The 24,127-nt window shown below is 34.8% G+C and overlaps 3 protein-coding genes across 11 annotated transcripts; 2 read left to right on the forward strand and 1 right to left on the reverse strand.

Moving 5' to 3' along the window:
- The first annotated feature begins 420 nt into the window (after window positions 1-420).
- Window positions 421-3,209, forward strand: LOC140969420 (uncharacterized). 5 transcript variants are annotated; one of them, XR_012173933.1, is made up of 4 exons: window positions 421-521; window positions 742-1,506; window positions 1,624-3,023; window positions 3,054-3,209. XR_012173933.1 is itself a non-coding variant. In XM_073430763.1 (3 exons), exons 2-3 carry the CDS (start codon window positions 811-813, stop codon window positions 2,926-2,928), a joined length of 2,001 nt encoding a protein of 666 aa, XP_073286864.1. In that variant the 5' UTR covers window positions 421-521; window positions 742-810; the 3' UTR covers window positions 2,929-3,209. The 5 variants fall into 5 exon arrangements, 4 of the variants coding, with proteins under 4 accessions (XP_073286864.1, XP_073286865.1, XP_073286866.1 ...); XM_073430763.1 differs by having other exon boundaries at window positions 1,624-3,209; XM_073430764.1 differs by having other exon boundaries at window positions 432-547; window positions 1,624-3,209.
- Window positions 3,210-3,468: 259 nt separating this feature from the next.
- LOC140969404 (SNF2 domain-containing protein CLASSY 3-like) lies at window positions 3,469-7,151 on the reverse strand. Its single transcript, XM_073430725.1, has 3 exons — window positions 6,231-7,151; window positions 5,700-5,858; window positions 3,469-5,560 (listed from the first exon to the last, which is right to left on the reverse strand). The coding sequence occupies exons 1-3, from the start codon at window positions 7,149-7,151 to the stop codon at window positions 3,686-3,688; spliced, it is 2,955 nt and encodes a 984-aa protein (XP_073286826.1). The 3' UTR covers window positions 3,469-3,685.
- Window positions 7,152-10,515: 3,364 nt separating this feature from the next.
- On the forward strand, window positions 10,516-15,122 carry LOC140969433 (thymidylate kinase). Of its 5 annotated transcripts, none has more exons than XM_073430787.1 (8): window positions 10,516-10,539; window positions 10,621-10,681; window positions 12,870-12,923; window positions 13,183-13,524; window positions 13,711-13,822; window positions 13,943-14,002; window positions 14,315-14,419; window positions 14,631-15,122. In XM_073430787.1, the coding sequence occupies exons 3-8, from the start codon at window positions 12,886-12,888 to the stop codon at window positions 14,745-14,747; spliced, it is 774 nt and encodes a 257-aa protein (XP_073286888.1). In that variant the 5' UTR covers window positions 10,516-10,539; window positions 10,621-10,681; window positions 12,870-12,885; the 3' UTR covers window positions 14,748-15,122. The 5 variants fall into 5 exon arrangements, with proteins under 5 accessions (XP_073286888.1, XP_073286887.1, XP_073286886.1 ...); XM_073430785.1 differs by lacking the exon at window positions 10,516-10,539 and adding an exon at window positions 12,668-12,774 and having other exon boundaries at window positions 10,603-10,681; XM_073430786.1 differs by lacking the exon at window positions 10,516-10,539 and having other exon boundaries at window positions 10,595-10,676.
- The last annotated feature ends 9,005 nt before the right edge of the window (window positions 15,123-24,127 follow it).

Genomic DNA, 24,127 nt, shown 5'->3' on the forward strand with positions numbered 1-24,127 from the left:
AAAAAAAAATTAAATATTAACCGGCAGAAACTATTATATAAACAAAATTGGAAGAAACAAGTTGCAATGAATAAATATTTCATGCTTTAATTTAATTAGTTTTATGTTATTTTCGGTTTATTTTCGTAAAATTTACATCATCTATTTCTCTTCAGATATTAGTAAAATATAAGTTGTATAGTTACTTTTCTTACATTATGATGCGTGGATGGATAAATATTTTTTTTTTTTGAATATATTTCAATCGATATTGTTTTATACGTGTTATGCTCATTATCATTTGTTAATAACATAAATTTTATAGATTGAATTTTAACCATATATATATTTTTTAATTTATATTATATCTAAGTGCATCACACGTACGATATTATTATAAATATGTGAATGTAATTAACCATTAATTAAATAAAAATACATCTGATCAAGAAATGACGACTAAAAAGATATATTGGGTGTAGTGCACCCCACGAAGTCTATGTATCCATACTTCTGCGATTACTCGGTACACATCCGAAAGGGTATAAACGAATCCATCGATCTTGATGTAATTTATGATGTTTCTATTCTTAAATTCTACGGAAGATTAATGGGTTCAATCTCTTGTCTTTCTAAAGTTGATATATTAGTCGTGGATGGTTCTATAATCATGGTGTCATGTGTTGCTTTTACTGGTTTTCATTTACTGATGCTCGAGTATGTCTGTTAACTTTTCATGATGATCATCTTTTCTGTCTGCAGATGTGGATTTTTCGTGAAGGAGCTGAGAAATTTTAGTCCAGGAAAAGAGCAGAGAGTTTGATAACACAGATGCCGGCCCAGACGTATTTCCCTCTTTGGTGGGAGAGCACCGGAGATCAATGGTGGTATGCTTCGCCAATAGATTTTGCTGCAGCCAATGGACAGTATGACTTAGTACGGGAGCTCCTCCGCCTCGACGGCAATCACCTAATAAAACTAACCTCCCTGCGCAGAATCCGCCGCCTTGAAACCGTGTGGGACAACGAAGAACAGTATCATGATGTCGCCAAGTGCCGATCCCAAGTGGCAAGAAAGCTACTATTGGAGTGTGAGATCAAGAAAGGCAATAACTCACTCATTGGGGATGGTTACGGAGGATGGCTTCTGTACTCTGCTGCCTCTGCAGGGGACTTGAGTTTTGTGCAAGAATTGCTTGAAAGGGACCCTCTTCTGGTATTCGGAGAAGGAGAATATGGAGTCACTGATATTCTGTATGCGGCTGCGAGGTGCAAGAATTTTGAGGTTTTTAGGGTGGTTCTTGATTTTGCTGCCACACCGAGGATTACTGCAAGTGATTGGACGGGGGAGGTCCCTTCTGCGTATAAGTTCGAGATAATGAATAGAGCTCTTCATGCTGCAGCTAGAGGAGGCGATTTGAGGTTACTGAAGGAGCTTCTCCGTGATTGCTCCGATGATGCGTCGTCATATAGAGACAACAAGGGTGCAACTATCTTACATGCAGCAGCCGCCAAGGGTCAGGTCGAGGTCAGAACTCGAATTTCATCTCTACACACACTTTCTTTCTTGATCTTTTTGACTTTTCGAACACGCACTGGCTCGGCTTGAATCCATCGGTTGCCCCCAAACTTCTGTGTATTTCAGATTGTCGAAGACAACGCCATAACACGTGAACTTATCGACTATGCGGACAATGAAGGCAATACGGCATTGCATGTAGCTGCTCACAGAGGTCAGCTAGCTGTTGTCGAGGCTTTAATTCTTGCATCACCGGCATCGATCCACGCCAGAAACAGTAATGGAGAGACATTCCTACATGCTGTTGTTACTGGTTTTCAAACACCTAGTTTTCAGAGATTGGATCGCCAGACAGAGCTCATGAAACATTTGTTGAGTGGGAAGATTTTTGGTATCGAAGATGTCATCAACGCGAAAAACAACGATGGCAGAACCGTGCTTCATTTAGCCATCATAGGGATCATTCATTCTGACATAGTGAAACTACTCATGTCTGTCAGCTGTGTTGATAAGGACATCCGTGATGTAAATGTGATGACTCCAATAAATATTCTCAAGAAACGGGCTCGTTCTACATCGTCCGAACAGGTAACCAGGCAAGTTATATCAGGTGGTGGGATTTTTGAATCTCGGGACTATTCGGCTAGAAAAGTAATTGCATCCCACATAAAGAAGCAAAGCATAGGAAATAGTCCAGGGACTTCATTCAGGATCAACGACACTGAAATTTTCTTGTGCACGGGAGCAGTGAATACATCAGAAGCCACTCGTTCCGCAGCAGGATTGACCATTTTATTTACAGATCACAGCCAACATGACTCGAGCATGGAAACTCATAGTTCTCCCAAAATCCACAAGTCCGGTTATGTGAATTTTGCATCAAGACGGATCAAACGCTTACTTCATTGGCCGAAGATAAGGAACAGAACCTCAGAAATGTCCCTGAAGAAATTGGTAGATGGAACAAATTCTGTAAGCACTTCAGAAGAAATTCCGGTTCCTTTGAGGCAGAGATTTTCAAAACCATCACCACTTCCTAATAACAAACGAGCACTTTCGGTGAGGAGCAATCAGCCAAGTCCAACTGCGAAGAAAAAACTAGCTACAGGGACGATCCATGGTGCGATGCAGGCCATTCCACATTATATAGCTTCTCGCAGATCACGTTCTAGCTCTTTCTCGAAATTATCCATGTCCTCACAAAGTTCTCTCGATGCACAACAGGGTGCCCAGATTGAGAATGAGATTGCAAGACACATCGGCTGTAATGTTCTGAATGAAAATTCGAATCCTAGACATACACGTTTGGTGAACAAGAGGTTTCTAAACCAATACTTGTGCTTCGGTGGCGCCGGCCAACCTGTGGAGGCTCCCGTTTCTGGTTTACAACCATATGAAGCTTACGAACGCTCCATGCTATCAACAGCTTGATCAAATAGCCCAAATGAGAACTTTGTAAAACTGTGGAGAGTAACAAGTCTGCTCTTTCTGTCTGTTAATAGATATATAAAGTTCTGTTCCTTCTTGTGCTTAAACCCCTTCTCATCATCTTTAAGGTAATTCAAAATGTACGACACCCACGAGCAAAAATGATTCCTTGCATGTTTTGGGATCTTGAAAATGAAAATTGTTATGTTCCTTTTATGTTTTCAATCATCTCAATGTCATCTATCAATAATAAATATCGAATAGAATCTTTATTTCGATCTGAATTTGCTGGTTGAATCCCAACTTCGTAACATCGGGCTCAGCCCATAGAAGCAAGCTCTTTTATTTTCTAGATAAACTAGATATCTTTTCAAAATGAAGTCAGTTAGATAAGAACAGAGATCAATTTAAATTGTAAGCATTGTTCTTTAAGATCTCCAATAATAAACATTGCAAAGACAACATAATCATGTAGTAGTCGAACTCCAAGAATTAATGAAGAATGGGGGATGATGAGAAGGGGTTTAAGCACAGGAAGGACAGGGAATAGTGTCATTGGTTAGCATATAATAAATGAAGAAAGTATGTTTTTCTCAGGTAAAAACAAAGTACAATCAATCTCAAGGTAGCACAAAGGAACTGACAAAAAATTTCATTCATCTTCAGAAAAAGTTTTGTAAGTTTTACATTTCTATCTACTTTCTGTTTCAACTCCTAAATCAGAGAATGATACAGAACAAAAACACAAAATTTGTACCTGTCAAAAAGTTTGCTGAAGATGCACAAAATCAAAAGTATCAACCAAATCAGACTCTTTTGGCTGGGGAACAATCCTCTCAATAATGCGGCTAAAACTTTCACGACTAACCATGGTATCCAGCACTTTATCTTCCATAATAGTATCCCGTGAAGATGCGTCCCCAACATTCCCCGAGAAAATCATCTCTGAAATGCGGTCTTTGGTCACCTGCCTTGCATATTTCTTCATCTCCACTGAAGTCACTAAATGATAAACATAAACTATTTTTTCCTGCCCCAGCCTGTAAGCTCTGCTTATTGCCTGCCTTTCAAAGGATGGGTTCCACACAACATCCAACAGCACAACCCTTGATGCGCCAACCAGGCTTATTCCTTCCGCACAAGCCCTTTGTGATGCCAACATTACTTTGGCCGAACTACATTTTTCATTGAAGCGATTGATGGAAAATTGTCGCTGCATTTCGTCGAGTTTTCCATCCATGTAAATCACTTCCCTCCCTTCGATCCAGGATAAATGGGTTTCTAGCAGATGTTGAATGTGGAGTAAAGGGTCAATATATTGGCAGAAAATCAAAACCTTTTCTTTGAGTACAGCAGCAAGCCGGATAAGTTCAATAACAAACTGGGTTTTTGCTCCAGAGTTGGGGTCTGTTTTCCTGCGTTCTAGCTTTCTTCTGAAATTGGAAAATTCTGGATACTTGGAGACAAGTGACGGATGAACTGATATCAAGGATACCATGTAATCTTGTTCTAAGAACTTGTTGATCCGTGCGACGTTTTGAAGTAGGCTAGTTTGCATGTCTGTAGGCTTCAAAAGAATTAAAGAGTGCCTCAAACCTGGGAGAGTTTCTTGAAGTATACAGCCTTTGTGAACATGGACAAACGGGTGGATCATCGATTGAATCTTCTTTAATTCATCTTCAGCTCTGCTTTTCTTGCTGATAGAACTAAGTAGATACTCCCATTCCCCTTTTGCTGTATCCCCCCTTCGCGTTTTCCGAGTCAGTTTTCCAATTCTACGCTTGATCTGACTAGAAAATCCTGGATTCACCAGACACAGTGTATTGTAAAGTTCAGAGAAATTATTCTGAAAAGGTGTCCCCGATAGAATTATACGCCTTTGGGTGGTTACTTTTGTCAAGGCCTTCCACATTAAGCTTTGGCTGTTCCTAGGGGTATGCCCTTCGTCCAGAACTAAAAGACCTGGCATTTCCAGGAGTATTTTCCTGAATTGTTCGTTTCCTCTTTTCTTCTCATGTTCTCCAGCAAGTTTCTCGAACAACTGGTAGCTAATTCCTAACACACTTCCACCCTTTTTCCAGGAGAAAAGCTTCACTAAACGAATAAAATCCCTGCTTGTTTTATGGTCTACCGTATGACCAACAACATTAGCAGCCATCGAGGTTTCTAGGGTAGATAACTTGGTTTCATTCATGTTGTGGAATGGTAAGTCAACCTTCCATTTTTTGAATTCTTGTTCCCAGGTGATGAGCATGCCTCGTGGAGCTATGATCACGGGACAACATGTCGGGTATAGCTTCAAAAATGTTTGGATGAATACTATGGTGAGTCGTGTTTTGCCAGTGCCAGGGGCGTGCGAGATTATGCAGCCTCTACCGCTTTCAGCAGGCAGCCTCTCTAGTCTTTTGATGTCGGTATCTCCAGCAATGTTCCGCCACATGACCTTAAAGCCTTCAATTTGATGTGGATACATTTCTTCGGCGCCTTGAGGAATTAATTCCATGACTGTGTTTTTGAGATGAATACCACAATCCAGATTTCCACTAGATGTTCCATGAAGCTCGATATCATCAATGACAGAATCATCCTTTGATTCGTTGCCTTTCTTTCCCCGTTTCTCCACGTGTTCCACATACTACAGGAGAGAATTGGACATTTAAACACCCAAAATAAAATTCAAGGAAGATAAATAGTTTATATATAACATGTATTCAAATGCATCATGCTCATATAAAATTAGACAAATGGGACAAAGGGCAAGTTGATAAACTTACAAAAGGCGGTAAGACGTATTTTATTTCCAGTATCACGTCGGAACAGTATTTGCACCTGATGCCTATTTCATCATCAAGATAAACATTATGCTTCCCTCGACCGCATTGCGCTGCTGGACTTTTATCAATCTCTTGGCAGATACTATCATCTTTATCAGCCTGTAAAGGAAGTTGTGCAATAAGCTTCTATTCATGGACATCAATTGTAAGACGAAACAACATATAAAATTACATCGCAACCAAGAAGGAAAGCAGTTCAAGGCCATCGAGTATGGGCACCCCATCCTCGACTTTTGGCAGTTTGATACACACGTCTAAGATCCGCCAAAATTCCTATATTTGTTCGAGCATAAAAGTCAGGTGCTATGTTTCTAAATGAGTACAAATCATTTAATTTTTTCATATGATCCACCGAGTATATCTGTAGCATAAGTTACCACAACACAGTTTATTATTGCCACAATCCAATCTAGATATCAAGAATAAATAAACACAAAGTAAGTTAAGAATTTGGGAGATATCAATCTGCACCTTTGAAATATCTGTGCTGCCATCACCAGATTCCCATAATCCCATCTCTAAATCACAGAAAAGAGAATCGATTTCTGTCTCCCAATCCGATTTCTTCGGTAAACAAGGCTCATCATCCTCAAACCTGAACTTCAACGGCAATGTTTCTTTACTCAATTCATTCTCCACAACAGAATCTGGTTTTTCTTCATGTGAACCCCTTTCATCCCATATACAATCCACCAACTTCTCCATCAAGTCCGGTTCATTAGCCAAACGAGCCTTTTTCTTGGCTGGTCTCCCCAACTTTATTGGGGCACTTGATGCATCACAGAAAAGAGAATCGATTTCCGCCTCCCAATCCGATTTCTCCGGTAAACAAGGCTCATCATCCTCAAACCTGAACTTCAACGGCAATGTCTCTTTACTCGAATCATTCTCCGCAACAGAAACTGGTTTTTCTTCACGTGAATCCCTTCCATCCCATATACATTCCACCAACTTCTCGATCAAGTCCGGTTCATTGGGCAAACGAGCCTTTTTCTTGGCTGGTCTCCCCAAAATTTTTGTGCCACTTGATGCCTTCTTTGTCATACTTACACTCTGATAATAACTGCCAACTTTATAGTCCTCGTCAAGATTATGATCGTCCTCATGGCTGCTGGATTCCGATTCCGAGTTCTCGGAACCCTCCGAATCAACAGAAACATTTGAACTCCTCTGGATTTCATTGTTAACAAATGTCTCATCCCCTGATGAACCGACATACACTACATCTTGATTGCTGGTTTCGTGTTTCACATCAGTTGACGCATTGCCGATAGCATCACTTCTTTTACCTTCCTTCTTTTTAATCTCATTGTGTTTATTTCTGTAAAAGGAGTCCCAAGCACTTCTGGTTCTCCTAGACACACAACTCAAACTAGGAGTGACGGGTGCCATCTTCTGTCCGTAAAGAGACATCAAGAACACATAACTACATCGTTAAAAATCAGAAAAAACCCAAAAAAAAGTTTTCTTTTTTTGTATATATATATATATATGATCAAACCGAACAGAGAATATAGGCTTACTTCACGCAGAATACATCTACTTTAATCTACGGATGATTAGTGTCGATGAAAAAAACTGATCATAATCAAGAAAACTTTACGTTTTCGGGTTTCGGCTTTAATTTTACGGTGAAAAGCGAAAGGAAAAGGGGGAGGAAGAAGGGTTAGCGAGAAAAACATAGGAATAGAGGCGCGGGAGACGAATCGGCGTGAAATTCTGAAAAGATTTTATGACGCGCACGGAAGGCATGTTCTGGCCTTCTGGGATGTGTTTCAGTATTTGTGATTATGGGAATATATATGTGACATATCGGTTCGTATATACCTAGTTATTGGTATATACTTAATTAATTATAAATGTTAAATTATATTTAAAATTATTTGATTAATTAATATTAATAATCAATAAAGGATAGATAAATTTTTTAAAAAAATTGAAATAAAATAAAGACGGTTAATTTTGTAGATAATTGTGGTTTCGTCTAATGGATGTTAAAATTGTTCCAGAAAGTAGATGTTAGCACTTTTGAAAATATAACAATAGTATTATGCGGCATATGGAGGGCTCGAAACGACAAGCTATGGAACAAAATTGTAAAACCTGTCGTCTCAGTGGTTAGTTCAGCGTTACAACTCTTGACGGATTGGAGACCGGTGCATAGCATTGAAGGAACTCAAGATAGAAAAAACCAGCAGGACGGGGAAAGAGTTATCTGGCAAAAACCACAAGCTCAAGCACTAAAATGCAATGTCGACGAATCAGTACAGAATGGTTCAAGGAATGGGGTGGGAATGGTACTTTGAGGCTCAGACGGACTATTTATTTCAGCTAAAACTAATGTGTTTCTTGGAAAAATAGGAATTAAAGATGCAAAGCAATGACGTTCAAGGAAGCTCTTAGCTGGGTTGAAGGCATGAATGTTTAAGATGTAATCTTTGAGTCCGATTCTAAAATAGTTGTTGAGGCAATAACCTCGGAAAGAGAAGATGACTCTATGCATGTTTCACACCTAGACAAGCAAACAATGTTACCCACAACTTTGCTAGGGCATCTTGTTACTATGCTCATCCTTTAATCTGGAATACTCCTCCAGATTTTATCTTTGATGTTTTGAATGAAGACTGTAATTGTCTTGGTTCTTAATAATATTTATAATTTCGGTTCAAAAAATAATAATAATAATAATAAACACATTGATATATTGAGTTGTTAATTGGACCCTTCGGTTTGGTTCGATTTTACAATACTTCGATTTGATTTTTCGATTTTATAAATATCTAATCCGATATCCGAATTGTTTTTATTTCGGATTGCTTTTCATAATATGTTTAGGTTTTTTCCGTTTAAGGCATAGATTGAATCAAAAGCTAGTTGAAGTTTTAATATACTAATTAATATTGAATGTTTCTAAAGCAAAATTATTTTAAGTTGTGCCTTTAATGAGAGAATTTGATTTGGAATGAACTATTTTATTTGATGGAGAATTTGAAATATGAATTTAAAATGACACTCGTCTTGGTTATAATTCAGATACATTGTAATTATTATTGTATTTACATATATTAACAATAAATGAATTTGAAAATCATTAGACATAAATTCTTTAAATCCAAACACGACTTTCATAAATTTAGGACAATTAAATTTTAAAAACTTGAAATAAGTAGGAAAATATTAATACATGTCTTAAAAAAAAAAACAGCACATCCGTTTTTTTTTTCAAAGTGAGAAAACAAATGAAGACAAAAAGAGAAGGGAAACGAATGGAATGGAGACGCAAATGTTTGACTTTGGATGAACCAAAATTTTGAAATCCTCACAGAGACAATTATTCTAAATTCCTTATCTATAATAAGATCGAGTTCAATATTTTCTAAAATTTGTGCTTAAATTGATGAATTTAAAATATGTATTTCAAATTTTTTATTTATTTGGATGAAAAAATTCAATAACGTAGACAAATATTCTAGACTCACTACAAGCTTGTTTTACCTTCGTAGCTTCGAAATAATCCGAGACCTCAAAAATACACTTCATCATCTCCTTTCAATCAAGATACTCCTTTGGATCGGCTCTCCCATGGAAAGATGGAACTGTCATCTTAACACCACTCAGTCTATATTCTTCTCGATTTTTATATCTACTACTCTCATCATGTTGTTTATTATCATCTCGATTCAGACGTGATTTTCTATCTCCGTCAATGTTTGAAATTGTAGATCGCCAGACATATTGTACATGCAAGAAATCCTTTTGGCTAAGCATAGTGTACACAATAACCACTTTGGATCAGCAACCAAGCAAGTTGACTGTGACCATAAGCTTGTTGGATTCAACGTTTCATTCCTCAGCCGAATTTTCAAAATTCACCAATTATTAATTAATACAGTTCCTTTTTAAAAACCAATATTGAACTTAAAAATTAAAATTTTATTTCGAAATAACTCGTTTTTTTCATTATAATAAGTATTAAAATAATTATTTTGAAAAAACAAAAAAAAAAACACGGTAATTTAATATATTTTTTTAATCAAAACAAAACATCAAGTCAATTATATTTTGAAACTATACGAGTTTTCTTTCCTTGAAAAAACTTTGTATGTTTTCCACCAACATAAAATGTATTAATTTGGATTTAAGTCTATGAGTTTATAGATAATTTTATCTATTATTTAGCCCAAAAATAATTACAATTTACTATATTTTTTCCTTAACAAGATTTCGGTAGTTTTAGAAAGTTGGCAAAATTCTAACTTGTCATATATTTTTAATACAAGCCAACCTAGTACAACAAAATGAAACGACGAGGTTTAATTACTAGGAATGCCATGCTAGCAAATCGTGAGAACTTTCGACACGGTGTGTGTGTGTACGCAATTAAAGTTGGGACCGACCAAATTTCATAGCCAGGTGAAAAATTGCTGTAAATGTTTTTATTTAAGTCCGTCACCAAAATACCCGTCGCAATATTCTGCGACAGACTTTGTCTACCGTCGCTATTAGCACCGGATTTCAAAAACCACGCCAATAGCGACGGTTTGTAAAAACCCGTCGCTATTAGCGACAGTTTAACTTAAACCGTCGCTAATAGCGACTGTACCAAACACCGTCGCCAATCTAGATCGGCGACGGTTTATTAAAACTGTCGCTATTAGCGACTGTTTAAATCTATACCGTCGCTAATGACGACAGTTTTTGTAAAAACCGTCGCTAAAATTCTGTATATATACCAATGTTCGAGAACATTTTCTTCAGCGATTTTCGCCTTTCTTTCCTGGTAGCAGTGAAACTCTATCAATTTTTTCGGAGTTTCGGTTTTTTTGCTTTGTACTAACATTTTTTCGTATTAATTTCGTAGATTTGCTCGTCGGTGTGATCTTCCAACGTTACGTGGATCTGCATATCTTTGCGTACGTCAGGTTTGTAAAGCGTTTTCTATACAGAAAATTTAATATTTAATTTTAATTTTTGCTTAGTATTTTTTTTTTTATGAATTTTAGCATAGTAGATTATTTATTTTGTAAATCATACGTGAGTTTTTTTTTACTAGATAATTAAGTTAAGTTGATTAAAAACCGTCGTTTCATTAAGCTACGGTTTTTTCAAAAACCGTCGTTTAATGTAGCGACGGTGTTGTTAAAAACCGTCGCTTAAATTAGCGACGGTTAAGTTAAACCGTTGCTTAAATTAGCGACGGTCTGCATATAATGACGGTAATTTAGCGACGGTATTTTTCAACAAAACCGTCGTTAATTTGGCGACGGTTATTGAGAAACCGTCGTAATAGAAGGCGACGCGACCTCCTGTTACGGACCACCAAACCGTCGTTAAAACCGTCGCCTTAAAACCGTCGCTAGCCCCTGTTTTTTTTTAGTGAATTTTGTTATTCAAAGATCTTATAAAGAGTTTTAAAGTATATATGTCGATGGTAATCATTTAATCTAACAACATAATTCGGGTTGGGATGAGGTTTTCTCCGCTCACCAAATTGGTGGGTGACTAAGACGAGTCAAAAGAAACGACTGAATCTCAAAAACATATGTATAAAGGAGACCGACCCATTTTGACAACTCTAATAAGTAGTTAAATCATAAATGTTCGTTGATTCATTTATTTTTAATAATAAGCATTGAAATTTAAAATATACTATAATTTATTATATTTACTTTTCAAAAGAAATTTTTATAGGTGCATAGATATAAATTTGTGACAATTTGTTAGTTTCTTGGCTTTGGTGTTTGTAGTCGCAACTGAAGGAAATTTTGTATTTTGTTATGCCATAATGTATTAGAATTTCAATGATATATAGATTCTATTATAGTAATATTTATATCCTGCAACGATTTGTAGCTCATCTAATATAAATATTTCAAATTCGAAATGAGATAACGAGTTTGAGAACCAATTCTAACAAGGCAAAAACTTGTGTGAGACGGTCTCACGGGTTGTATTTGGTGAGACGGATCTCTTATTTGGATCATCCATGAAAAAGTATTACTTTTTATGTTAAGAATATTACTTTTTATTGTGAATATCGGTAGGGTTGACTTGTCTCACAGATAAAGATTCGTGAGACCGTCTCACAAGAAATATATTTTTCTAACAATTTCTCGACAAAAAAAATAATTACATAAGAAAATTTCTTAGTGGGAGCAAACCATACGGTACAAACTACAAAGGAACACTAAATCAATCTTTCTGTGTTAGCATATCTAATTCAACCAACATTCACACTTCTATTATAGTAATAACTAATAGATCAGTGGCACAAACAATGCGTATATTTCGTTAAAAAAATAAAAAATAATAATAAAGTGTTTTTTTTATTTTTAAATAAAAATTATAAATAGTATACACTATTCTTTAACCAAAAGCCCATAAGTTACCACTTTCTCATGAATTCTTTGGGAAGCATGCCTTATAAAATATAACATTTATTTGGTTAATAATAATTATGATTATGTAAGATAAATATCAAATATAGTTCATGTTCTCAATCTATTAAGATAGAAAAAAATTCAACATAATTCAAGACCCAATAATGAAAAATCAGTAGTCGTTCTCATAAATCAGATTCGGTGTGTATTAAATAAATTTTCAGTCTAACACAGTAGCTTACAAATCACGCTAGTTCATTTATTCCATTAATTCAGACATATGCTCAAGGGCATCAAATCCAATTTCCTTCATGTAAAAAATATAGTCCAATGTTCGTCAATAACTTATCTGACACCAATATTTCTAGTTTGGAACAAGATGCGGGGTTAAAAAACCAACGGTAACAAACCCTTATGAGCTCACGTTAATCGGATTAACAAATTTAATATAGGGTCCACTCATTAAATTAGCCCAAAAGTCTTAGGCCCATATGGTAGTGAAATGGCCCTATCGTGAAAAATAATTAGGCGCGAAAACCCTCTCCACTCCCTTCACTTTGTCCTCTGAGTATTGGATTTGTATCAAGTAATAGCTTTTCTATGCTATGAGCATACGCGTCGCTTCACGAGAAGAGGTGAGAGTTCGTTCGTCGGTTGACTAGATTCATCATGTTTATTTCTTGATTGATTTTGTTTTTTTGAAAAATCCTGATAAACTAATTGTTTGTAGGATTCTTGATCAGGGCATGCAACATACCTGCCATTTCACCCTTTTTAAGGCTTTGTAAGTTCCATCGTGTGCGATTTTTGCTTATTACTTGTTGATTTGTCTGGATATTCAGCTGGTTTTCCGTTGCAAAGCGGTATTTTGCTAGTTGTTTGGCGAAATATCTTTGTGGGTTTTGAATTTCTACTTATATGGGTCTTCTGATTTTGTTGGAAATTTAATTAGGCTGTGAGTCTTTCTGGGTTTTGTTTAGATATATGGGTTGTCGGTGATCTATATTTATTTTGATTTGATTGTTGTTTTTGTTGTCTTTCAGAAAATTTTCAACCATAGCAGCGGTACGATCACCAAGTCCTCGGATAAATTATAAGTTTCCATTGAAGTGCTCGTTGAGAAGAATTCATATGGAAAATAAACACAAAAGTAATTCCAGGGGCGCATTAATTGTTCTAGAAGGATTGGATCGTTGCGGCAAGACATCTCAATGTGGTAGATTGCTTTCCTACCTACAAGAGTTAGGTCATTCAGTTGAGTCATGGAGATTCCCTGATAGAGATACTGGTGTTGGACAGATGATTTCTTCCTATCTTGCCAACAAATCTCATCTGGATGATCGTGCCATCCATCTCCTCTTCAGTGCGAATCGCTGGGAGAAGAGGTTAGTTTACTTATTTGTGTTATATTGATGCTTATTACTGGTGAACTTGTATACTTGATTGTTATGTGCTTGATGCCCACTATTTAGTTGCATTTATATTTATCACCTTTCTGTTGATATTCATTTTGTTGTTTCCGCTTACAATTTTGTCAACGTTTTTGTTGGATCACTTACTTCATAACATAGATCATTAATGGAGTCTAAACTGAGAAGTGGAACCACACTTGTAGTTGACCGTTATTCTTTTTCTGGAGTTGCTTTCTCATCTGCCAAAGGACTTGATATGGAGTGGTGTAAGGTCGGGTGCTAGTTGTCGTACTACCTTTTTATTTTGTCTAAACTATACATTGAACTTAGACCCGGGGGCGGGGGTCTTTCGAACTTGCAAATTACTTAAATCATTCTCTTATTCTTGCAGGCTCCAGAGGCAGGATTGGTGGCCCCAGATCTAGTGGTATACCTTGACATATCACCAGAGGTATATCGTGTTTACTGGAAACATATTTTCTGATATTATCTCTTTATATTTATCTCAAACATTCATTCACCGTCATCGGTTAAAATACACGGGAAATGATTGTTTTCATTGTGGAAGTCATTTAAAACGAATAGCATTTGTATTATTATTTTTTAACTCCCTAGCCTTTCAGACGAGGCTAATAGACTGGGGATATTTATGCTCACGTGGTTTATGATATTTCATTGCATCAATCATATTTTGTTTTAATGACACTCGAGTTACTCTTTTCCCTGTTAAATTCAGCTGACAAAACATGTTAATAAATTTTAGAATGCAGCCAAGAGAGGAGGTTATGGAGGTGAGAAATATGAGCAGCTCGAATTTCAAAAACGAGTAGCTCAATCATATCAAACACTTCGGGATGCAACATGGAAGGTAATTTCTTTTCTCCACTTTTCTTGATTTTATTTCTCATTGTGCGGCCAGTGAACTTTAAATCAATTATGGATTTGCATAAGCTGTGATGCTGCTAACGATTAACCATCCAGTAATAATTAGTTGATTCAATTGCTTAATGGTTAATAGATTGGGCTTGTTGGATGGTATTACTATGCTTAACCTGGTCTGTTTTCCCCCTCTATTACAGGTTATAGATGCAACCTTTCCCGTTGAAGAGGTCGAGAAAAAGCTGAGGCAAATGGCTATGGAATCTGTGACTGTTTGCCAAGAAGGGAAGCCTCTTTTGGAGCTGTGGGCATACTAGGTGCTCGTGCTCTTGGTTGATTTGATGTTACTTTGGCCCAACTCGCATGATTATCCTCTCAAAGTTCACGGCTTCAGTGCTACCTCACAGTGTGTGTTTTTATGTGCTACTGTTGGTTTAAACATAACTCTCATATGATTAAACTGGTGTAATATGAAGTGTGTTATTTGTGTTCGTTTTGTATTTTATTGGTCTTGAAGGCCATGATGAAACTAGATTCACACCTCTGTTTCGTATGCCGTAGGATCGATACACATAACACATTCATGTGGTGTATCCATGCCTTTGACTATGTGCTTGTGTTTTGATCGAAATCCATGTCTTTTGGACATATTATGAAATAATGTTAGAAACACATTGAACATTTCAAAAGAAGTGTACTTTAGCCTGTCTTCTACCATATTTTTGCTCGTTTCTGGTTGAGACCTGCCAAGAAAAAAAAATTTTAATACATCAACTGATCTCGAATTCACAATCACACCGACAACGCCTCATCATAGAAGGGTAAAATGGTTTCACGATGTGCAAGTAAAAAAAATTGGTAGATATAGATCATGATACAGAAAAAATTTTTACTTCTAAAAGATGTATAGTTCTTTTAAAACGAATGGTGAAATATATTTGTTGTGCCTTAGGCCTGTTCTTAGGGGGCTTAAACGAGAGTCATATTTGGGTAGTTGAATTTGTTTGAACAAACTCGAATCAAGTGAATATCGAAGACCACATGCCCCATACTCTCGTTTTCCAGCATCACCTCGACAATCTGACGAAAAATAATTAAAATTGGAAAAAAAATACAATTTAATGGACTAAAACTATAAATTGAGCGACATACAAATTACAAATAAACTATAATTTTCCCTTTCGAGATGAGAGTAAATATTTTATTTGTTATCTCTGTACCGTCAGTTTATCAACTCAAAGAATTTTAACTATTTTCGGTTGGTCGCTTATCGTAATGAGCCTTATATATAATTAAATTGTTAATGTACTTGAATTCTCAATCGATTTGTGCCCACATTGCTCCGGCTTTGACATGCAAGAAGTGAGTTTTTTCTTCGAAATCCTATCTACACATGAATGCGTTTGTAATATCAACTAATTCACCATGAATTGTGGAATGTATGCATCCAAGGGCGGACGGACCTATTTCAGCTGAGTCTAGCCTCAACCCATATATGTCTTACACATCTAGTCTCGTTTCGAGAAATTGTTGATAAGATAATCGAACTTCTGATCATTAGTCAAACACTCATAGACTCCTCCTCGAACAATGTTTTAATATATTTTGGACTTTAATGTTATGTGTTTAGGCTTTTCTACTTTTGATATAAACGGATCAGGATCGGCTTATGAAGAAATTTAAGTGGGGTTTATATTATTTAGTGTGATACTGGGTAGAAAATTATATTATGAATAGAAATAAAATCTATAATTATGTTTTTTGTTAAAATTTAAACGGTATACACAATATAACGAAAATAATATGAATAATTCGATTTTTTAAAAGTAATTATAAAATAACAATAAAATCATCCATTCATCTAAGGGTGTAAATTTGGGTGGGTTGGACAATAATACTATTCGAAAATTGCTCAATTCGAACTCGAGACAACCCGAAAACACTCAACCCCAACCCGCACACGAATCAACCCTATCAACCCGTTCAACCCAATTAACCCGATTTCGATTTTTTTAAAAAAAAAATTTTAAGAAAATTAAATAATATTAAAAAAATATTTTAATTTAAACACATAATAAAAATATCTCCCTCATATATATGATTTAAATTTGAAAGTCTAATTGTAGAAAAATAAAATATATTACTAAATCAAATAAACAATTGTTTAGAAAATAAAAAAATATTCAAAATAAATATTAAATTATGAAAATTTATGATATAAATATACAATAAATATTTTTTGGACATACAATATTTAAAATATAGATAATATTTATTAATTATATATTTTTTTTAAAAAAATAATTTTCGGCTCAACTCGGGTTGACCCGAACCGAACCCAACCCGATCTATTTCTTCGGGTCAGCTATCGAGTCCAACCCGATCTGACCCGAACCCGAAAACCCCAAACCCAAACCTGATTTTTTCGGGCTGAATCGTGTCGGGTTGGTAGATCGTATCTGATTTTGACACTCCTAAATTTATTTATTCATCCACCATATTTTCACGCTATTGTTTTTAAAATTAAAATATAATCAGATGCCCTCTATTAAAATTGGAATATATTTATTCAATCAAATTTACCATATTAATATAATAAATTTTTGTATCATTATTTGCAAGATTGATATTCAAAATATATAATTACTTAATTAATTGATTAATTAAAATATATATAAATTAAAGAAATTTGAGCTTATATTCTCGACTTGTCAGTTTTTTTATCAATAATTTTTTTTAAATAAAATTTAGCTCCCAAAACAGCAAAATCCTGAGTCCACGGCTCTATGCATCAATATCTTAGATACGTATATATCATGAAAATTATATAAAATTCAATTGTTTACAAATTAAAAATTGAAGTCCGGACACATATATGTTGATGATAGAGATGTTAAAACGGGTTAGTGGAAGAGGCTCGTTTTTTTGTTGGGTTAAGAAATTATCAATTCAACTCACATGACAGGACATACTGACTCATCAGGCTTAGTCAAGTATAATTTGGAGGGTTGAGAAATTTCTAAGCAAAACTCACATATTTTATTTGGCGAAGTGGGTTGCCTCAACGAAGGGTACTGTACTCAGCTTTTTTTTTATTTTTTTATTTTTATGTGTTGATAGGATCATCCTAACGTCTTATAATATGACAATATATTCATTAATTTAGATTTTTTTTTTTGTCGATTTTACAGCTTTTGGATCCAAATGGCCAATTCTATCCTACATCAGGTGAATTACACCCCATTAAATTTTTCCTTACACGTGTCTTTTTTTCTTTTTCTTTTTCTTAATTATTATTGCATTTGACACTACTTTAACCATAATCACACAAAATCATTAAACTAATTATTTCGTTTCATGTATATAACATGTGTCATATTATTATTATATTATTATTATTATTATTATTCTCAAGTTTTAAAACTTAATATTTTATATTTAAAAATTACATGAAATTTTTATTTCATAGTAAAACTTTTACGTTTGAGATTTAAAATTTCCGTTTTTTATTATTCTTATTTTTGTGGTAGAATAATATAAAATATTAAAAATAAATATTTTAAAATTTAATTATTATAAAAAATTTATATAAAAATAAATATTCTACCCATTTATAAATGCTAATAAAATTACTCTAGCTATTGTAAATGCTATGCAATTTAAGAGATACAATTACTTAAATCTCAAAACTACATAGCTTGTTTAATTTATATATTTATTCAATTTCTATTTTAGACATTGCTTATACTTAAATAAAAAAAAATTCTCTCTTGCTTCTTTCATTCTAACACTATAAAAATTTTAAGCATACCCAGAAAATAAATCATGTTTCTTCAATAAAGTATAAAGCATGTGTATCAAAATCACGTAAAAATATGATATCACAAATCATAAATGAAATACCAAAGACATGATATCTCTCTCAACAAAATAATTGAAATTGCAAAACTTTTTCATCTCGAATCAACAAAAGACATGTTATAGCATTGTGGTCCAAAATCTCCAAACTTTTTAATTTATGTTAATTAGCTATATATTTTAAGAAAAAATGATTTAGTGGCAAAAATAATTATTGGTGGCGGGAATAAAAAGAGGGAATTAACTAATAACCAAAATAAATTGATAATAAAATAAAAATTTTTGACACATATATATTATTTAATAACAGGGAGTAAATCTCCCGGATTAAGATAGAATTGTCCGATCGAAATGAGGCCACGAACAAAATTCATCTCTTTAATTACCACGGTCTGCATATCTTTTCGGGCAACAAATTCCATAATTTATGCCTCCAAATATGATAGAAAGTTGACTTAAAAAAATGGGATTCCAATTCAATTATGCATTTCTCATATTTGGAAATATATTCACATTTAACCTTTTAAAATTTCGTCCTACATGAACAAGGGTATGCGAAGATTTGATTTGATTTGATTGATTTGTTGGTTGTTGAATTCGAACAAAAATATATACCAATTTTTTTTAATCCCTTTCTCTGTTTTTTTTTCCATTTTTGTGTGAATCAGCATGTTTTTTTACTACATCAGGTATGTTTTTTTTCTAGCTTCAACATCGGGTATGTCATAGTCGGTGACTTTCACGTACCACTTGGTTCGTGTGATGGATGATAATTAAATTGAGAGATTTTGATAAAATACTTAATTCTTAACTTCAATTATTGTAAATTAAACTTGAATCAAACGCAGAATGATGTCTTCACACCAAACGGTTTCTTGATGTTTTTGAAAAATTATATATTCCCTTTAAAAGTAAAATTAAATTAAACTGATTAATATATCACCTGGCCGGGGAATCTTGTTCCTTCATCGGAAAGTTCTTAAACCGAGCGCAGTGGTTACATCCAGTTTCCATGCAAACCCTGCGTTTTCCATTCTCCACACGTCGCATGCCACTGTCATCGACCTCTTGGGTTTTTGCTGCATCAACCGGATCCGGCATGCAAAAGATGGCCAGTAATGGGGCAGCTTCTCCTTCACCGCCAGCCTCACCTTGTGAGCCGCTGTCGCGTCTTCTTCGCCGTCCTGGATCATCTTTCTGCAGGCTTCATTCAACCAGACCACCTTGTTTGTACAGTCCGAAACGAACCCGGGACACGTGTCCATCTCCAGATTATTGATCTTTTCCCAGTCCGAAAACCCTAAACCTACTCCCGCAGAACTATCTGGATACGCATCCGTCACTCGCTCTACGATTATCCACGTCTCAGCCACAGAGTTGGATCTCTCTGCTGTTACGGCGCAGGAATCGACCGCTTTGTGATTTATGATGCTGTTACATAACTTAGACGACGGATCCGAATCACCATACATGAATATCGACGTATTTTCTTGATTTTTTTGAAAGCTTATGATACCGAAAGAATTATCGTCTTCTGATCTCTCGGACGCCGGCAGCAGTTGAAGGGTCACCTTTTCTTTTTCCTGGGATTCATCTTCGATCCCTGATTTTTCTCCGTCGCTGATTTTTCTTGTCACCGGTTGTTTGTTTTGCCTGCCACGAACTCTAACGTACCTTCTCTTGGTTCGTCCAGCGGTTTTGGCGGGATCGTTTCTCCTGCTCTGATCCACGGCGCCGCCTGAGATCAACTGATCTCCGGCTGTTGGCTTGGGAGCAATGGGCCGAAACCTCAGCATTACCCAGTTCATCACCGAGTACTGATCATCATCCTCCCTCGATTTCGAAGCTTTTGCCTCAAAACCACGCATGTATGATGTATCAATGGAGATATANCAATTGAACAACAGGAATCTGGAGAAAAGGTAAATATTAAATGCTGTCACAAGGTCACCACAGCATAAAAAAAAAAAAAAAAAAACCTTCAATACAAAGACACGTGGGAGGCCATGAAAGGGAAGATCGATGCAAGAGTGGACCAATGGGAAAGAAGAAAAGAGGACAGACACCTTAGCCTAGCTAAAGGAATCATGGGAAAGGGTACTGTGAAAGTTCCAGAAATGAGACAGCTGTATGTTTTCAGTTTAATCTCTTTGGCCTAGCTAGTTTCTCCATTAATTAAAATACAAACCTTGAAAACCGACTTCATCCACACCATATAACATTAAGTAGACATGTCAACCCTAGAGATATTCATAATAAAAAGTAATAATCGATCTTAGCATAAAAAGTAATAATTTTTCATGGATAACCCAAATAAGATATCCGTCTCACAAAATACGACCCGTGAGACCGTCTCATATAAGTTTTTGCCTATAACATTTTATTTTATTTTTCTTTCATCGAACATGTCAACAATATCCAATTTAATTGATCTCGATAATATCTAATCATGACTTAGCAACAGTACTCTTACTAAAATCACACTAAATGTGCAAAATAAAAAAAAATCGTCAAATTATCAGCTTAATTAATAGGTAAATTTAAAATAGTTTATGAACTAAAACTATGATAATAGGTATTGAGTTGAGTTGAATCATAAGATATTCGTAGGAGAAAATAATGGCCTCAGTGTCATTTTAATGGAATCATCCAAATATGACAATCAAGTTAATTGGACAAGTATCATCGATGGCCGATTACCCAAATTTGACTAAATATTCCAACATAAAATTGGAATATTGGTGGTTTCGTGGAAATTAGATATGGCAACGGGTTCAGGTAGACCTACGAAACTCGGCCTGTTTAAAACTGGTTCTCGACTAAGCTAAATGCATATACAGATCTCTGACTCAATCCAACCCGTTTAGTTCGGATGAACCGGTGTATGTTCGTCGTTGGTCGTGGAATGATGCAAAATATAATAAATACACAACTCTTAGTTTTACTTTTATAATAATGTGTTACTACATGTAATTTAACAAACTTGTACATTTTTTTTTGGTTATTTGTATCTAATTATATAGTTTAGTTCCTACATTTAGTTTTATTATTATTTTTTTGTTTTTACTAAATATACCACCGTTAACTAAGTTTTGAAAAATGTAAAATTATTTTTTAAATAGATCAAATAAAGTTTGTTTTTTCAATAAATTTTGGTTTGACTTAAATATTATATGATTGTTCTTTTTCAATTAAAAATTAATGCGTGAGTGAATAATTATTAATATAAAATAAATGTAATAAGAATTAGGAGGCCAGGGAGGTACGTGGTATAAAATCATTGGCTATGTAAAGATGTGGAGATAGATGTGTGTGTGTTAGAAATTGGTTGGGTTGTACTAACCAATTGCAAGGAGAACACGTACGTGAAGCAGTGGAAAGTGTTTTTTTTTTTGGGTGGGTGTTGGTGGGTGGGTGGGTTGTGTGGGGGGGGGGGGGATTGCGTGTCACTTTATGCATATTTTAAAATTCCCTCTCTGTTTGATAATTGGGAGGATGGAGCTTTCATCTTCAGCCCCATCCTATCTGCTTCGAAATTATTGGGAATTTTTTTTATTGTTATTGGTAGAATCACATTCAAATATCAATATACGAATCTTTGTGTACATATGTAGTTGGATACAAGGGAAGTGAATGGAAAAATTCAAACACTGTGTTAGTTGCAGAGATTTATTGATTTTTTTTTAGAATGATCGACTTTTGTGGAGATATAAATTCTGCAAACTTTTGTAAAATCTCGTGTATTTATAAAAATCTTCGCATAATCTTGCATATTTATATTACAGAACTTTTTTTGACATTTATAAATTTTTTCTTAGAACTTTATAAATTTTATAATTTATTGTTGGGATTTTTTTATTTCTTTGAACTAACAGTTGAATATGAATATTTTTTATTTATTTTAAATATTTTTTTATGTATCAATAAAAATATTGTAATTTTATAGAATTTCAATATATTTAATTTATTATAATTAAATTTATATATGTGTGTTATAAATTTTTTAAAGTCAATCAATCGGACACACATTATTTATATATATATATATATTCAAGTTGATAAAATTTTATTCACTATCACTTTGCGTGATAATTTTTAAAAGTAAAGCTACCACGTGATTTTTAAAACTTTACAAAGTTTGCATCGAATATCACTAACTATTATCCAATATATAAATGTTTAAATTAAATATATTTAAATTTTTGAGACTTCGTGAAATTCATTAAAAGTCTAGAATCAATATATCACAATAAGATCAGCAGTGAGAGCTTGTGTAGCCAAAAAATGAGCCACTCCGTTGGCTTATCGTGGACAGTGTTGAACAACAATTCCCCGTGAAGATATGCAGGCTGCTCGGATTTGTTCAATTTAAGGATCGAGCTTTAACAATTGGTTTTGTGATAGCTTGAGTGACTAAAAGAGCATCGTTTTCCACAATCCAAGATTTCTTGCATCCATTTTAGCGACTTTGCAAACTTCCAACACAACATATTTTTCAACAAAATGTCAAACATAAAAGACGAGAAAAAGAATTCCTCCAAAGTTGCACTTCAAACCCTTAATCCAAGTTCTTTCAAACTATTTAGATAAATTTTAGGTATCTTTATTTTGAATTCATCAAACTTGATTTAATTTTTTTTTTTTTTTGTTTATTTTAACCGAACGAATGGATTTTAAATTTTCAATATCATAGTTATTTTTTTGGGCTCATCAAATGTTCGGAAATTTGAAGCTTAACTTTATTTATATCAGTGCCCCTTGGTACGTATGCTATGGGCGCTACAAGAAATATGATCTTTCGCGACGCACCGCACGGTCAACATCGCTAAAATGTAACATTTGGCGAATATAATATGCTCAGAGTTGCTAAAATAGCAAATTGTGTGCGTCCATTTTCTCACCTTTATTTTGGATTATTTGACGACTTGACAAAGTTAATGCGTCACAAAATGTAAGCATATGGCGACGCAAAGCACACCCAATGTCGCTGAAACATAGCGGGAAATTTTTCCTCCAACATTCTTGGTCCTTTGGCAACACAACTCAGTTAAGTGTCACAAAAATTAAGATAACCTATGAGCGTCTCAAAACTTGTATATCATTCCACAACGCGTTGCAAGCGTCGTCAGCAATTTTTTTATGGAAGAAGTTATTTCATTGGTCCATTTCGCAACACAGAGCACACTCAACGTCGCTAAAACATGGTGTGTCCTTTGCCAACGACACTCGTTGGCCTTTGTGCGTCGCCGAATAGCTTTTTTATTTTTACCAATGTCAAGGAATGTAAAAGAATTGAGCATATTCACCAATTTTTTGAACCGGCTCGAAAAATACTTAATTCGAATTCAAGCTTATTTTGGTCAATATATAATTTGCAAGCTTTGATTTTGTTTTTCTTTTTTTTTTTTAATAAAAAAAAAAAAATTAAAAAAGATGAGACTCATTACACGCTCATATTTCAGAAAGGAATTGGGTTGCTTGGGTCGACCAAAAAACAGTGGTCTACCCAAAAACAGTGGTCTATCCAAGCTTGGGTCGACTAATGTTTTGGTCTACTAAGCTTGGATAGACCCAAAACGACCAACGCTTGGGCGTTGGTCGATCCAAGCTTGGTCGACCCACAAAAAACAGCTTGGGTCAAAAACTGGTTGATCAAAAAACAGTGGTATACCCAAACTTGGGTCGATCAAATCATGGGTCGACCCAAGCGTGGGTCGACCAAAAACCAGTGGTCTACCCAAGCTTGGGTCGACCAATGTTTTGGTCTATTAAGCTAGGGTAGACCCAAAACTCTGAAATATGAGCGTGTAATGAGTCTCATCTTTTTTAATTTTTTTTT

Source organism: Primulina huaijiensis, unplaced genomic scaffold (assembly GCF_012295235.1).
Source record: "Primulina huaijiensis isolate GDHJ02 unplaced genomic scaffold, ASM1229523v2 scaffold4153, whole genome shotgun sequence".
Classification (NCBI taxonomy): Eukaryota; Viridiplantae; Streptophyta; class Magnoliopsida; order Lamiales; family Gesneriaceae; genus Primulina; species Primulina huaijiensis.

Coding starts and splice junctions, on each gene's coding strand:
- LOC140969420 (XM_073430763.1), top strand. CDS start 811: ATGCCGGCCCAGACGTATTTCCCTCTTTGGTGGGAGAGCACCGGAGAT. Junction 1,507..1,623: donor CCGCCAAGGGTCAGGTCGAG/GTCAGAACTCGA, acceptor TGTGTATTTCAG/ATTGTCGAAGACAACGCCAT.
- LOC140969404 (XM_073430725.1), bottom strand. CDS start 7,151: ATGGCACCCGTCACTCCTAGTTTGAGTTGTGTGTCTAGGAGAACCAGA. Junction 5,859..6,230: donor GCAGCACAGATATTTCAAAG/GTGCAGATTGAT, acceptor CTTCCTTTACAG/GCTGATAAAGATGATAGTAT. Junction 5,561..5,699: donor AATACGTCTTACCGCCTTTT/GTAAGTTTATCA, acceptor TCTCTCCTGTAG/TATGTGGAACACGTGGAGAA.
- LOC140969433 (XM_073430787.1), top strand. CDS start 12,886: ATGCAACATACCTGCCATTTCACCCTTTTTAAGGCTTT. Junction 12,924..13,182: donor TTCACCCTTTTTAAGGCTTT/GTAAGTTCCATC, acceptor GTTGTCTTTCAG/AAAATTTTCAACCATAGCAG. Junction 14,003..14,314: donor ACCTTGACATATCACCAGAG/GTATATCGTGTT, acceptor AATAAATTTTAG/AATGCAGCCAAGAGAGGAGG.